This window comes from Phyllostomus discolor, chromosome 7, assembly GCF_004126475.2.
Source record: "Phyllostomus discolor isolate MPI-MPIP mPhyDis1 chromosome 7, mPhyDis1.pri.v3, whole genome shotgun sequence".
NCBI classification, from domain to species: Eukaryota; Metazoa; Chordata; class Mammalia; order Chiroptera; family Phyllostomidae; genus Phyllostomus; species Phyllostomus discolor.
In genome coordinates, this window is record NC_040909.2 from 50,227,313 (window position 1) to 50,241,595 (window position 14,283).

Consider the following 14,283-nt stretch of genomic DNA (forward strand, 5'->3'; position numbering starts at 1 on the left):
ATGCCCTGTCCATGAGCTGCTAGCTGCACACCAATCTATGAAATGTAACTGGTGCCCCTCTCACTCTAGCTGTGCGGAGATGACCTGGCTTAGGAGCCAGGCAAGGAGAAGTGGCAGGGAGATGTCAACAGAAGCAGCCTCTGGGGGACAGCAAATGGGCCCAGATCTGCTCCCTACTCTCACTCCCAATATCTGCCAGCTTTTAATTCGGAAGCTTCCACTCAGTAAAAGCATTTGCCCCACCCTCCTGTAGAGCAAAGCTGCCTCAGACTTCCCATCCAATGACCTTGTCAGGCAGCTGTCTTTGATATTTCTGGTTTCTTCTTTTGAAAAATCTTTTCTCCACCTTACTGAAAGGCACCAAATTTCTTTTCTAAAGCACAGAGAATCTTTTAGTTAACTAAATTTTTAAAAAAATTTTAAAAGATGTTCTTCTATTACTGGGCTCTTAAGAAATCATATCTACATCTTCAGTATATTTAAAATGCACATATTAATACTTACAAAGAATAATTAGACAGAAAAAGTAAAGGCACCAAGAGAAAACCCTATCTTTGGCATCAGTTTCTATACTACATATAGCCACAAGTTTCGAAAATCACTTCCACATAAAACATTTGCAGATCTGCAAGTTACCCCAAACCAAGCTGGTGGATGAGAGGGAGCCTATCTTGTGACTTTGCAGACAAGAATTACATAAATAAAATAATGGGCTGGAAGACAGAGATGACAGACAAAACATCTTACAAGGACAAAGAGAACAGTTACCCTTGTCTTCCTAAGCTCCATTGGACCTGCAGTAGATGTTGGACAGCACATGAAGACACCGAATTTTAATGGAAAAAGCCAAATGTGACAAATGTTGTGGCGGACCTCAATCATTTCCAGAGGGACTCTCAAGATGCTCATCTTTCTTTTTCAGCCATTGCTTTCTTTCAAAGTTTCAAGGGTTAAGCCAGAACTTCAGATTCTCCAGGATATCCCTGCAGGGTATTTTGAACATAGTAGGTGCTTGGGAAATTTTTGCCTGGTTTTGGAATTCTACCAACAAACTCTCATGTTATTTTAGGCCCTTGCCAGCCTCAGAAATCAGAAGCCTTCTTAGAAATACACCCAACATTCCTGGCATTTAAATTGAAAAATTAAAAGACTAAAAGGAAAGTGCAAAAACAATTCCCCAACGTGGCCAGGAATGACTTCACACAAAGCAGTAAAACACTTTTCCAAGACAGAATAAATCCGGGCTGCCGGTTACCTCTCTAGCGTCCCAGCTTGCTGAGCTGAACAGACATCAGGAGATTCCCTAAACACTGGGAAGGTGCAGTTCCAAAAGGCAAAAGATGAATCTCTCAGCATGAGACACATCACATTCTAATTCTTGAAGTGCTTGAGAGAAAGATCCAACAGCCCTGCTGCTTCCAGGTGACGGTGCCCTTCAGGATGCTCCGTCCAATTCCCGGCTCCTGAGCATCTGTCCCCAGAGGAGAACTTAAAAAATATGTTTTACGTCAGAGCTGCATTACTGAATCCACACACACACACGTGTGTGTGCACTCTTGAGTATCCTCTGAATTTCTCTAAATGGCTTGTGCCTTGGGCTGGAAATGCCAGCGTTGTGATATCACCACCTTTGGTGGCATGAGCTGCACTGCAGCAGTGACATGGGAGATTTCCTGTGTGTTGGGGGAGGGGGGGCAGGATTTGGTCTCAGATAACCCTGCATGCACCTCAGAGCCCAGAGTCTCCTTTAATGACTAAAGCTGATGGGTCACAGACTCTGTATCAGAAGGGGGAGAATGAAGGGCAAACAACAATTGGGTTCTCTTGCTTTAAAAACAGGCAGGGAACATTGCACGCTTGGCAGGATAGAAGATTCATCTCTGTTCCACCTGCTGTGTCATCGTTTCTAAGGTTCTGCTGACTTTGCTTTCCAGTTTACATGATCCAGGCAGATGGGCGTTTTTCTGCACAGCTACAAATTGTATGCATGATGCAGATGCCAGCTCCTTTGCAGGTTGTGCAGTTTGCACACGGCTGCTATGTGGCATTGTAATTAAAATGCCTTTCCTAAGGCACACACCAGTAAACATCAGGCTGCTCTCTGACAATCTGGCATTCCCAAGTAACAGACAATTGAACTAGAAACTATTGCTGCATGATTTACTGCTGTGATCCTGTAAAGTGGGCAGGTGCAGTTTCAAAACCAGAGCATTTACAGGTTACGGGACCTCTGAAGATCTTATGCCTGGCTCACATGAGTGAAGTATGAATTATGGTGTTCTTCTCGAGGGTTTCAGTGAGAATAAGAGATTTAAAAAAAATCTTGGCCTAATTTGATTTTTCTTTTCCATTTATTCAGTATGTCTCCAGCTACATTTTACTGCTGTCTAAAAAGAACCCTCAGGGAAAATGTTTCCAGATTCTAGTTAAATAGCTCTACTCAGAACTAGCAAATACAATAGTAGGGTTGCTTCCTGGCTTTACAGAGAGATGACAGAATACGACCTGCAGGGGCTTCCTAGTCCAACAACTGAGCTGCCAGACCAAACTGGGCAAGGAAGGTCAGTGCTAAACCCAGGAACACGGTGTCCTATTTCAAGTGCAGACAAAACCCCCACCATGCAATTTTAAGACAGAACAGAAGGGCATCTCACTAAAAAAGTTTTTTTTTTAAGTAAAAGGCATTGCATATTTTGTGTAGGTAGCATTTTCTGAATAACAATAGTTCTGTTGCATTTTTCCAGGCTCATAGCTTTTTTGTTTTTCTTGTTTTATTGCACTGGCTAGGACCCCCATATATTGTTGATTACTGAGATAGTGGGTACACTAATCTAATTCCTGAATCTAAAGTGATTATTATGAAGATTTCATCCTTAAGTATTATGTTTCATGAGGGCATAGACAAGACACCCTTTTTCAAGTAGAGAAAGTTCCCTTCTATGATAAGTTTGCTGTGAATACTTATCATGATTCAGTATTAACTTTTATCCAATGTTTTTTCTTCATTTTTTCAGAGGATAAGGAAGAGAGGAAAAAAGGAAGGGAAAATAGAGGGAGATGAGGGAGGAAAGGAGAATGAAGAAAGGCATGGAGGTCATATTTTTTCATAAAAGATTGATTCAGCAACTTAAAATATCTCTTGTGCTTGAATTACAAATAAAGAGGAATAAAGCAGTCCATGCAATTTTATTTTTAATGTGGACTTTAATTTAATAGATTTTAATACTCCTTCCTTAGGGGATACAGTAATTTTTATCTTTTCCTCATTTTTCCCTTTAAGAGATAAAAACCAAAGCAGGTTATATACAATGTAAGAAAATGCCCATCAGAGCAAAATCATCTAGCACAATGAAAACATTAAAAAAAAAATCTAATCCTCACCTGAGGATATATTTATTGGTTTTAGGGGGAGTCGGCGGCGGGGCGGGGTGCGGGTGAGACAGAGAAAGAGAGAGAGAAAAACATTGATGTGAGGGAAAAACATCGGTTGGTTGCTTCCCACAAGAGCCCCAACAGGGGATTGAACCCACAACCTAGTTATGTGCTCTGACTGGGAATTGAACCCTCAACATTTTGGTGTATGGGAGGATACTCCAAACAACTGAGACACCCAGCTGGGGCTAGCACAATGTTTTTTCCCTCAAAAATAGTTCCATTCTAATAGGCATGACATAAGGAAACCCTCACTCATTCTCCCTGCACTTCATTTTTTCATCCAGAGTGGGGTTGGGAGCAGCAGGAGGGCCTTCCACACCATGTCTGTAGCTGCCCTGAGACACCCTTCACTGAGCCATAAACACAGTCCCGGAGGGGCCAGAAGCACAGCTATAGGTGCAGGACTCAGACTGCTGCTATTGCAAGGCAGCACTGCTCTTGGCTGCTCTACACCTGGCCAGGAGCAAGGGAGAGGAGAATCAATTGTGCCAGCAGATGCTTTTGCCCCTGAGTTGCTGGAGACATAAAAAATGTCTTTCCAATGCCTGAATACCAGGGACGTGTTGTGCAGAGCTCCATCTGCAGAATAGGAGGTGGGTTGGGTACTGCACGCCCAGGGATCAAGTTTTACCCACATAGTAACCACTCTAGGATGCTTTCATCATCTTCATGTTAAAAAGGAAGTTACAATCTCAGAGTGATTGAGAAGCTCTAGCATTATTAAATAATATGAAGTTAACATTTGTTGTAGGGGTTCAGTGCTTTATAGATATTTATTAAGTTATTCCTCCAAACATCCCTGCAAGGCAGCTACTATTATAATACTCATTTAAAAGATGGGGAAACTGAAGCATAAAGCAAGCAGCTTGCTTAAAGTCACTCAGCTCAGAATTTAAATCCAGGCAGCTGGTTCCAGAGCCCATACCGTATACCAGGGCTTGGCTAACTTTTTCTGTAAGGGACAAATGGTAAATATTTTAGGCTTTATGGACCATCCGGCCTCTGTCAGGCCTATTCATCTCTGCCATCAACTATGAACAGTAGGTAAATAAATTAGTGTGGTTATGTGCCATTGAACCATTATCTGTAGACATCAAAACTCGAATTTCACATAACCTTTACATATCAAAAAATATTCTTTTGCTTTGTTCAAGCATTAAAAAATATAGAAAGCATTTTTAGCTTGAGGGCTGAAGGAAGTGGACCATATTTGCTATATTACTGATGCCATCATAGAAATCATGTCCTGCATTAGGAGTCTTCAGCCTCAGCTTCCTACTGCGATGCACCCGACGACGACATTCCCAACACCACACCCTTCCACAAGCACAATTAGACAGCCTTCAGCTCCAGCAGAAAGCACAGGCTCAATCTGCATCTTCTCCCAGGGGCCAGACATGCTGGGTCCCCCCCTTGGTGAGCAGGGAATGTACCTGACTTACCTTTCAGGGGTGAGTAACCCCTTCCTCCTGCATTTTATTTTCTTAACTTCCAAACAAATCAGCCCAAAGAAAACACAAACTTTCCTTGCCCATTCATATATACAAATAAAGATCATTAAAAAAATATGACACCTGGGATCTCCTTCAAAGTAACAAGGTTGGAGAAAGGGGATGTGTGGGAAACAGGATGATCACAAGTTGGTAATTGTTAAAGTTGGGGGCTGGACACAGGAGACTCTGTGTATGGTTCCATCTGTCGTACCTAGTCAAATTCTCCATAATAAAAAGTTTCATTTTAATGAACAGAAAACTATTTTTGCAAATGTACCAGTGAATGCTGAACTGGAGCAGACAGGGGCAATCTGAGATATTTATGTTAGTTGTTAATGAGAGCCTAGTGAGAAAGAATGCTAAAGAGACAGACACTGAGTGTAATTAGAAAACAAACCTAGTGAAATTAAAACAAACAAACAAACAAACAAACAACTCACTACTTAAATAATTGTCAACTAATGTGGAACAAAATAGGGAAAGGTCCATGTAGTTGGAAGATTAAAAGCTGGGAGAGTCACCTTGAAAAATGTAAAGATGGACATCCCTGTGGAGAAGCACCCACCCAGCTGCCAGACTCCCTATTTTAGTCTATTGACTGGTTTTTTCTTTTTCTTTTAATTTGCTCTCATTAAGAAACCTAACAATTGGTTCCCAATCACTGAACTTCACAACATAAAACAATCTGGAGTTCAGCTCTGATTTATTTTAAAAACAATACAGAGAAAACAAAGAGACCTGGTCTGCTGTACTTTAATTTGTCAGTATGCTTTGCTTTCTCAATGACTGCCTCCCTAATTCATGTTTTTCTCTCCATTTCTACAATAGCACCATCTTCTGCTAAGAAAGCTAAGAACTTCTATCCTTGCCAGATCCTTACTCCCACTCCATCTCTCCCCAGTCAAATAAATGTAAAGCTCATTCATTGCTCTATGATTATTATCTCAACTTTACCACCCCCTTCCTTAGGGCCAAAGGGCAGTTCACACTGTTTTACAGTTTATGCCCAAGATTCTTACCCTTCAAAACTTCTAGGTCACCACAAATATCCTCGTGTTCTCACTTCTGTTGACACCTCCTATTGCCAAGGCCTTCCCACCTTTTCCGGGCCTCTCACTGACTCGCTGGCCAGTTCTTTTACTCCTGCCTCTGCCTTCTTCCAAGCCATAAGCTTTACTTCAAATGGCCCCACTCCTCCCTTTTGGGGGGACTTGACAGCTTGCTTTGTATCTTGCCCCTCAAAAGAATTCTTGCAGATTCTCCCTCATGCTTAATGTTGTTGTTTTTTAACTTAATGATACATATATTCATCTATTTATCTATCAATCAATCTCTCTCTTTTAGTCTCTCACACTTAACTAGCTGGGTGATCTTGGGCAAGTTACTTGCCCACAGTTTCTTCAACTAAAAAATGGGGAAATAATCCTCTCAATGCAGTAGTGAGGATTCTGTGGGTCAGAGCTATCATTTATTGGGAACTTATTATCTGTATCAGGCACTGGGCTAAGAACTTTCCATGGATTTGCTTGTGGCATCATCAAAACATCCTATGAGAGAGCTAACACCATTATCCTCACTTTGTAGATGAGTAAGCTGAGGTTCATTGAGCACAAGCCCTTATACAGGTCACACATCTCTGGTGGCAGAGGCAAGATATGGATCGTATATTGGACCTTACACCCTGCTAAACTATTCTGCCCAAAAGGTAAGATGAACACATAGCACAGTGCTTTGTGAAAAGCAAGCTCTCAATGAACAGTCTAAAATAGGACTAAAAGTTGGTATGTTTTACTCAAATGATTTCTCTTGCCCCTCCCCTTTGCTTCTGAGAACAGGTGAATTTGTCTAATCACTCAATGTATGAATCCTCTTTTCTAAAAAATTTATTTTCAAAATAATTTTAGATTTACAGAAGTACTGCAAAAATAGTACAGAGTGTTCTGGGATACACTCTCTACCCTACTTCCCTTAATGTTAGATCTTACATATAACCATGGCAACCTGATCAAAACTAAGGTATTAGCATTGCTACAACATTATTAACTGAACTATTTAAGAATTTTACCAGTTTTCCCACTAATGTCCCTTTTATTTCAGGATCAGTTTGTCTCTCATGACATCAATACTTCTGAAGAGTACTGGTCTGTTTTTTGTAGAATGTCTCTCTATTTAGATTAGTGTTTTCTCTGATTAGATAATGCACTGTTGGCAAGAATACGAAGTGGTGTGCCATTCTTGGTGCATTATATTAGGGGTACATTATGTCACTATACCTTATTACTGCTGATATAAACTTTGCCTTGTTGGATAAGGTGGTGTTATACATTGAACTGTGTCCCCACAAAAAGATATGTTGAAGCTCTACCCCCAAACATGTGCATGTGACCTTGTGTAGAAATAGGATCTTTGCAGACATAGTCAAGTTAGGATGGAGTCATACTAGATTATAGTGGGACTTAAATCCAGTTACTAGTGTCCTTATAAAAAGGAAAATTTAGACAGACATGCACAGAATGCCATGTGATGACAGAGACAGCAACTGGACTGGTTAAAACACACACACAAAAAACCACTAAAGATTGACAGCAAACACTGGGAGGTAGGAAGAAGCAAGAAAGGATTGTTCTACAGGTTTCAGAGATGAAAGCCATGCTGAGGCCTTAATTTGGACTTCTAGTTTCCACAGAAGTTACAACTAAAACTTTGTTATTCTAAGCTACTCAGCTTGTGGTACTTTGTTACAGCAGCTAGGAAATGAATACAGGTGGTATCTGTCGGATTTCTTGATTGTGAAGCTACTAGTACAGTACTCCCCCCGTATCTGCAGGGATATGTTCCAAGACCCCTCAGTGGAAGCCTGAAATGTTGAATTGTACTGAACAATATATTGATATATATAGTGTTTTTTCCTTTACATACATGCCTGTGATAGAGTTCTATGCATTTACCATCTTAACTAAACACTTATCATGCACTGTAGCCATAAGTTTTTCAGTCTGAGTTGCAACAGCAAAACTAGCACAAATTTCTTTTTCCTTCTTTACAATTTCACAGAAGATTCATTCTTACCATAGAGCTTAGCAACCTCAGCATACAATTTTTTCTTTCCTTAAATACAGAACTTTCAACTTTTCACTTAAAGGAAGCACTTTATGGTTTCTCTTTGGCATGTCCAAATTGCCAGCACCACTACTTTAGTGCTTTGAGGCCATTATTAAATAAAATAAGGGTGACTTGAACACAAGCTCTGTAATACCACGACAGTCGATCGGATAACTGAGATGCTACTAACTGACCGATGGGCAGAGAGTATATACAGTGCTGATTTGTTGGACAAAGGGATGATTCATACCCTGGGCAGGATGGAGTAGGACAGCACGAGATTTCATTACGCTACTCAGAGCAGTGTGCAATTTAAAACTTATGAACTGTTTATTTCTGGAATTTTCCATTTAATAATGGGACTGTGGCGGACAACAGGTAACTGAAATCACAGAAAGCAAAACCGTGGATAAGGGGGGGGCTACTGCACTCCCTTTGTAATTAGTATGTACATTGGAAGAGATACTTTGTGACGATGTGCACCCTTTTAAATTCCACTCTGTGAGTGTTTACCCAGCATCCGCAAAGTGGGTTTCTTTGACATGTGCAGGTGTCGCCCTAGGAGAAACATCTGCCAGCTGAACAGGGACGACCAGAAGGTCATCCAGTGCCCAAGAGTGTCAGTGTTGGCTGGAGTGGGTAGGGAATGCGCCAGGTGGTCAGCAAGCGGGGCCTCCCCAGGTGGCTGCAGGACACAGAGGTGGCAATGAGGCAGTTTGAGCAAGAGAAGTGTGGCTGCAGAAATAGGAAGGGGGAGCCTCTTTGGAGCTTGAAAGTGACTCTTTATCTTAATTTTTGAAAATAGAAAAAGACAACAATGATATAATGATTTCTAACTCTAAAATTTCCATTAAAGATGTTTTTTCTGTTTTCTCTGGTGTAGAGCTAATTGACCTGGTGTCATCTGTTGCCAGAAATTGAAAGGCAAATAATGAAGCCCAAATTCCAACAGAAACCTGGCTTCATTGATTAGGACAAACACATTTCAGAATTATTGATTTCTAACCCATAAGGTGAACAAAAGATCTTCAAACTCAGAACTATAATTTTCCCCTAGATATGCTTATCAGTGATTTCAACAAAGGGACTACAGACTTTGGGGACTTTGACAAACCACTGGGAACAGCTCCAGAGGGAGTTCTGATACCTTTGTCTCGGCTACTCTGAAAGATTGAGGTCATACCCTTCTGTTTATTTTCTCCAGGGGTCAGGTTGCCCTATAGCAGCATCCAAAGAAGATCTGATTTCATCTTTGATAAAATGGCCCAAGTTCTCCATATCAGATGCTATAAGGAAAACATCGCAATTTTCTTCTTTAAAAGAGAAAAAATGAGGGCTGGGTTTTTTTTGGTGGGGGGGCTGGCCAGGGGGGAGGGAATGTTAGTTTTTTGCTAATAGGGATTAAGGAAATTCTGGAAAAATAAAACCACAGAATACTCTGAATTAGTTCAGTCTAATAGCCACACTGCAGACAGGGTGCTGGATTGCTATGTTGAAGATCTGACAATTTCTCTAGCTGCCCCCAACCCCACTATACCCACCATGCAAATGCTAAAAATTGTATGATGGAGACATTACAAGATGGTTTGGGCAAAACCAGAAATCAAAGCATCAATTCTCAGGGCCATTCCACTAAATACATTAAGGTTGAAGAGGTTATATTTATTTCCTATATAGCAAGTCTGTCTTTGCTTGAGCCATTCAGTCAGTACCAAAGGTCCAGTAAGCATCTACAGCATCTGGCCAAGATTAGTCTGTGAGGTGGTTGTTTTTAGGGGAGCCGTGGTTAAGGGAGAGGCATTGGGAGACATTTAACTGAACTCAGACAATGCCAGCGTGTCTCTGAAAGCTTGCTCGGTCCTGGCCACAAACACAGCTTCTCATACAATGCAAATAAAAAGTGAGGATTGAAAGAAATCACACTTTATGACAATTTCTATGGTCATCCTGGCTTATTTTCCTCCAGGCCTTCCCAGCTTCCTTCAGGTACAAAACATGCTAGCCAAAATATTATAGCTCTCTAATGTTTGTATAAACTGAATGACAAAAGGAAGGAAGGGTGGGGTGTGGAGCAAGCTAGATGGATTTCATCAAATACATACCCTGGAGAAGCAATTAATGTTACTACAAACTCTGAGAGGGCATACCATTTTCTTTCTGAAGGAAGACCTCAAGCAAGTTATTATCTTTATTCTTCTAAATATCATTGACTTTTCCCCCTCTACATTGCAAAAATAATATGTCCTACTTGTCTGCCATGGGGAAATTAATTTTTGCTGAATGGTGGTTTATTGGCTGAAAAAGGAAAGGAACCTTGGGAAATAACTCAGTAAAATGTAGGACTCTCTGAGAGCTGAAGCAGCAGCAGCAGCCTAGCTTATGAAGCATAATCTCTCAGCAGTGCCAGTAAAATAAAACAGAACCACTGTTTCAGACACTGTATTTTTGGCTAAGGTTTCACTCCTCAATTACTTTCAAAGTTATTCATTTCAGTCAACATTATAAGGGTAAGTCAACATTTGTCCTGGCAGCAAGCCCAAATTTGTTATTTTATTAGTCTGCTACTGGTTAAATTGGCCCAAGATTAAACACATCTAATAAATAGCCCTAAAATATTGGAGTTTAGTAGAAAACCACATTCAAGTTCTCTTACACAGGATGTTACTATTACTTAACCTTGGGCAGAAGGAGAAATGCATACCCACACCCCAATAAGTTTCTTTTAGCAAATGCCAGCCCCACTGCCTGAAACTCACTTTGGTCATGCCCAGACATGGCACTACAGACCTTTAGAGAAAGAGGAAGCCAAATATTACCTCTCCCTTCGGTCCCTGGCTCTACATCTGCCTCTGAAAGTCAAGCAAACCTCTTACGCTGTCAAGGCAGCAGGGCCAGATGATCAGAGCTGACCCACTTCAAGAGTCTAACCTGAAACATGTGAGGGCTGCTGGCAGAGTTGTGCTGCTGTGGTCCTTATACATGATGGCCAGCCTTGGGCCCAGAAGATGTGTTCTCATGATTAGTTGGAGGTTACACATTTTTGGCAAGAATGCCACAGAAGTGACATGCCCACTATGCCACAACCATGTCAGATCTAGAAAATGGGACCAAAGCTGCATATCCCTGGTTGGAGGATGCCAACAAGGTACCTGGGTGGCAGTGGTGGCCTTATCACAACCACAGGGTCCAGAGGAAGGCCTCTGTGGCTCTGGGGTTTTGCTGTCAGTCATTTTCTACTGACTTCTTGGAAATCCTTAGGTGGGATACAAATTCTGTACTTGTTTATCTCAGTAAAAAGGATTCCCTGGCTTCCCCTTGGGCTGGGTGGGAGGGAAAAGGGGAGAACAATGCCACTGGGGACTCCATCAATGCTCAGGGTTCGAAACTAGAGTGCACAGACACCAAGGGTACTATGGCATTTGCTAAGGCTTCCCACTGCATAGGAATAAGCCAAAGTATCTGTAACAAGTGACAAAGTTCTTATCACTCTGGCTCAAAGAATGTTGATTCATTACAAAGGATCTAAGGATACTATATGAGGCAACTGTTCTGAGTACAGTACCCTGTGGTCTCAATACTCTATGACTTTGGGCCAAGAATGTCACCTCCTGGGGCTTTAGTCTCCCCATGAAGTGGAGGTGACTCTTTACTCCCTCACAGTGTTGTTGGGAACATGACATAAGATCATGTCTGTACTGTGCTTAGTACAAACCTGCCCTAGAGGTCCCCTCGAACCGTCTCTCCTGCCCTTGTTCATTCTACACTGAATTTTCCCCAGGGCCTCCGAGGGACAAAGCTGGAGCTCCATGTCACATACCACAATCTCACCAGAGACATGCTCTGACAATTCAATGACTATGAGACAAGTATTTTGATTTCACATTCCTGTCTTCCCTTTCTTCCTGCATCTTTACCATCTGTTTGGTCATGCTCTAGCTAAACAGAGCAAAAGTGGGAGGGGTTTGGTAGGATCCATGGCTATGTCCCTAGGAGAGGAAAATTGCAGCCTTGAAATCCCCAAATAAGAACTTGAGTGGGGGAAGGGAACCAAGTAGGTGGGTCTTGAGGTTGACTTCCAACCCCTTCTATCACAATCTGTATTGCTGAATTATGGGCCAGAAAACTGGTTTCCAATCTGGCCAGATCCCATTATTATCTGAAATTAGGCAATGATGGGAACTTATTGATACTGATTGACTCAATGACAGGCATTCAACCCATGTCAGATGTTCAGGATGGCATTCCTCCCCAAGTAGCATGGTACCTTTGGCTTTCAGAAAGGACTACACAGATCCACTGACCTGTTCTTTTCCACCCACCTGTCATCTCTTAAAGCTCAGGATTATCTTAACTTCCCAGAAGAGAAGGAAAAAGTACAGAGATGAAAAAGGATGCCTAAATCTTAATGTCCCAAAGGAAGGACAGACTTGACTGTTCCAGCTAAATCTGGTATTTGCTCAGGCACGCAAAGCTGACAGCCAAGTCTGCCACCTGACTGAGAACTCAGCTGCGACCAGGGATCCCACATTAAGCAGTTGGGTAAAACCTAGAGGGACATCTGACCGAGGATACTGGGCCTGTAGTATGAAAACGTGGACTCCCATCTCATGTTGCCCCATCAGCTTCTATTTTTGAGAACAATAACTTTGAGCAGACAAGCCTTGGAGAAATGAAACATGAAATACATTTGCCACACTGCTTGGTAACACTCAGCTGTCTCTCTGTCTCTTCAGATCATTGGGCCACGTGCGTTCTCAGAGCACATGCCTGCAATGAGAACCTGTAACACCGCATTTGGGTGTTTTAGAACAGTCTGCTCTCACTGAAACCTGATTATTCAAAATGGAAAAAGCTACCAGCCACATAGCCACTGGGATTGATTGAATTGGGAATAAAATAAAAAAACTTTAAGTTTCCTGTTTTCAGCTTTCAGCTGGTATCTTACCACCCACTGAGCAGTGCTATGTACAAAAATAAGGTACAAAGCATGATGTTCAGGAAACTGAACACACACAAAACACAACACTGACTTTATTTGAGACACTTTTCATTCTGTAGCACATTAGTAATCACGGGAGTTAGAAAATGCCCACTAACACGGGATTTTTCCAAAGGCTTTAACAAACACTGGCTCTCAGTGCTGTACATTTGCAGCCCTGAAACACAGTGATTATGCGTCATTTCTAACTCTCAGCAATTAATATGCAGCCAGATGTATCATTATCACAGTCTATTAAAATTCAGAAGCCTGTGAATTTGAAAAAGAATGTATCACAGGCAAAGGCAAACAAAGGAGTCAGAAGCCTCAGGGACCCAGCTCTGGTCCCCACGTCACTTGCAGCTCATTTCAATTACAAAGACACAAGAGGGAAAATGAATAGACAATGGCAATTGACTTAAAAGAAAAGAAGCAAATACAAACCTGTGATTTGACTGTTTCATTTTGTAAAAAATGTTGGTTTAGCCATTGGAGAGTCAGTGCTAATGGGTGCCAATAAAAGTTTCCAGAAGAAACAAAGACAGTTTTGTGGTAAAAGAAAAATGTTATTTATTCTTGAGGTTAAGTACTCCCGTGGCAAAAAGGGGCAAAGTTCCCAAGAGTTTTCTAGCACAGGCCATCCATAGATGGGTGGGATCCTTTAGGACTACAGGGGGTCTAACTTGGCAAAGAATTCCCTGGAAAAGATTCCTCCAGGGCCCCCCAGAAATGGAGGGGAAGGCTCATTTCCCCAGCAGGCACTTCCTCCTTCTGCTCCACCATTTAGGAGTCAGACTCTAGGCTGCTCCTCAATTTACAAGGCAGGCTGTGAAGTGGGGTGCCAGGAGCCTGCAAAGCCTCTTGAATTGCTATTGAACAAATTACATGCTACCTACTCACAGGTTCAAGCAATTTTCTAGAAACAGAGAAGGCAGTCCACACCTGACCCAGGTGTGACTATTCTGACTCTGCCTGACAAGGGAAAAAGGAAGTGCTATGTAGACAGTGGGGACCCCTGGGTGTGAAGGAGGAGGCACCAAGAGCCATGGAGTTACCCTGTACCAGGTGCTGGCATGTGCACACATAAGTGGGAACACACACAAACCCACTCACTCACTCCTCTACTTCATATAGCAAGCCCCATCACCCTATTTTATAGAAGCAGGAGTTCATAGAAGCGGAGACTTGCTCAAGTCATACCCCATAATTAGTTGGCAGAGATGAAATTCAAATTCAAATATACCCGAGCTAAAAGCCCTCCCTGCCACCCCTACA

At 41.9% G+C, this 14,283-nt stretch overlaps 1 protein-coding gene across 6 annotated transcripts in view; it reads right to left on the bottom strand.

The window, feature by feature from the left end:
• ARHGEF3 (Rho guanine nucleotide exchange factor 3) overlaps positions 1-14,283 on the bottom strand; it is a 320,037-nt gene that overhangs the window by 43,896 nt on the left and 261,858 nt on the right. The window contains exon 1 of one of the 6 annotated variants that reach the window (XM_036030939.1): positions 874-983. The exons of 4 other annotated variants lie outside the window; for them this stretch is intronic. In XM_036030939.1, the coding sequence (XP_035886832.1) occupies positions 874-909 (36 nt within the window). In that variant the 5' untranslated portion in view covers positions 910-983. Of the gene's footprint in view, positions 1-768; positions 984-14,283 lie in introns of those variants that run through there. One more of the 6 variants, XM_028517988.2, reaches the window with a different exon arrangement.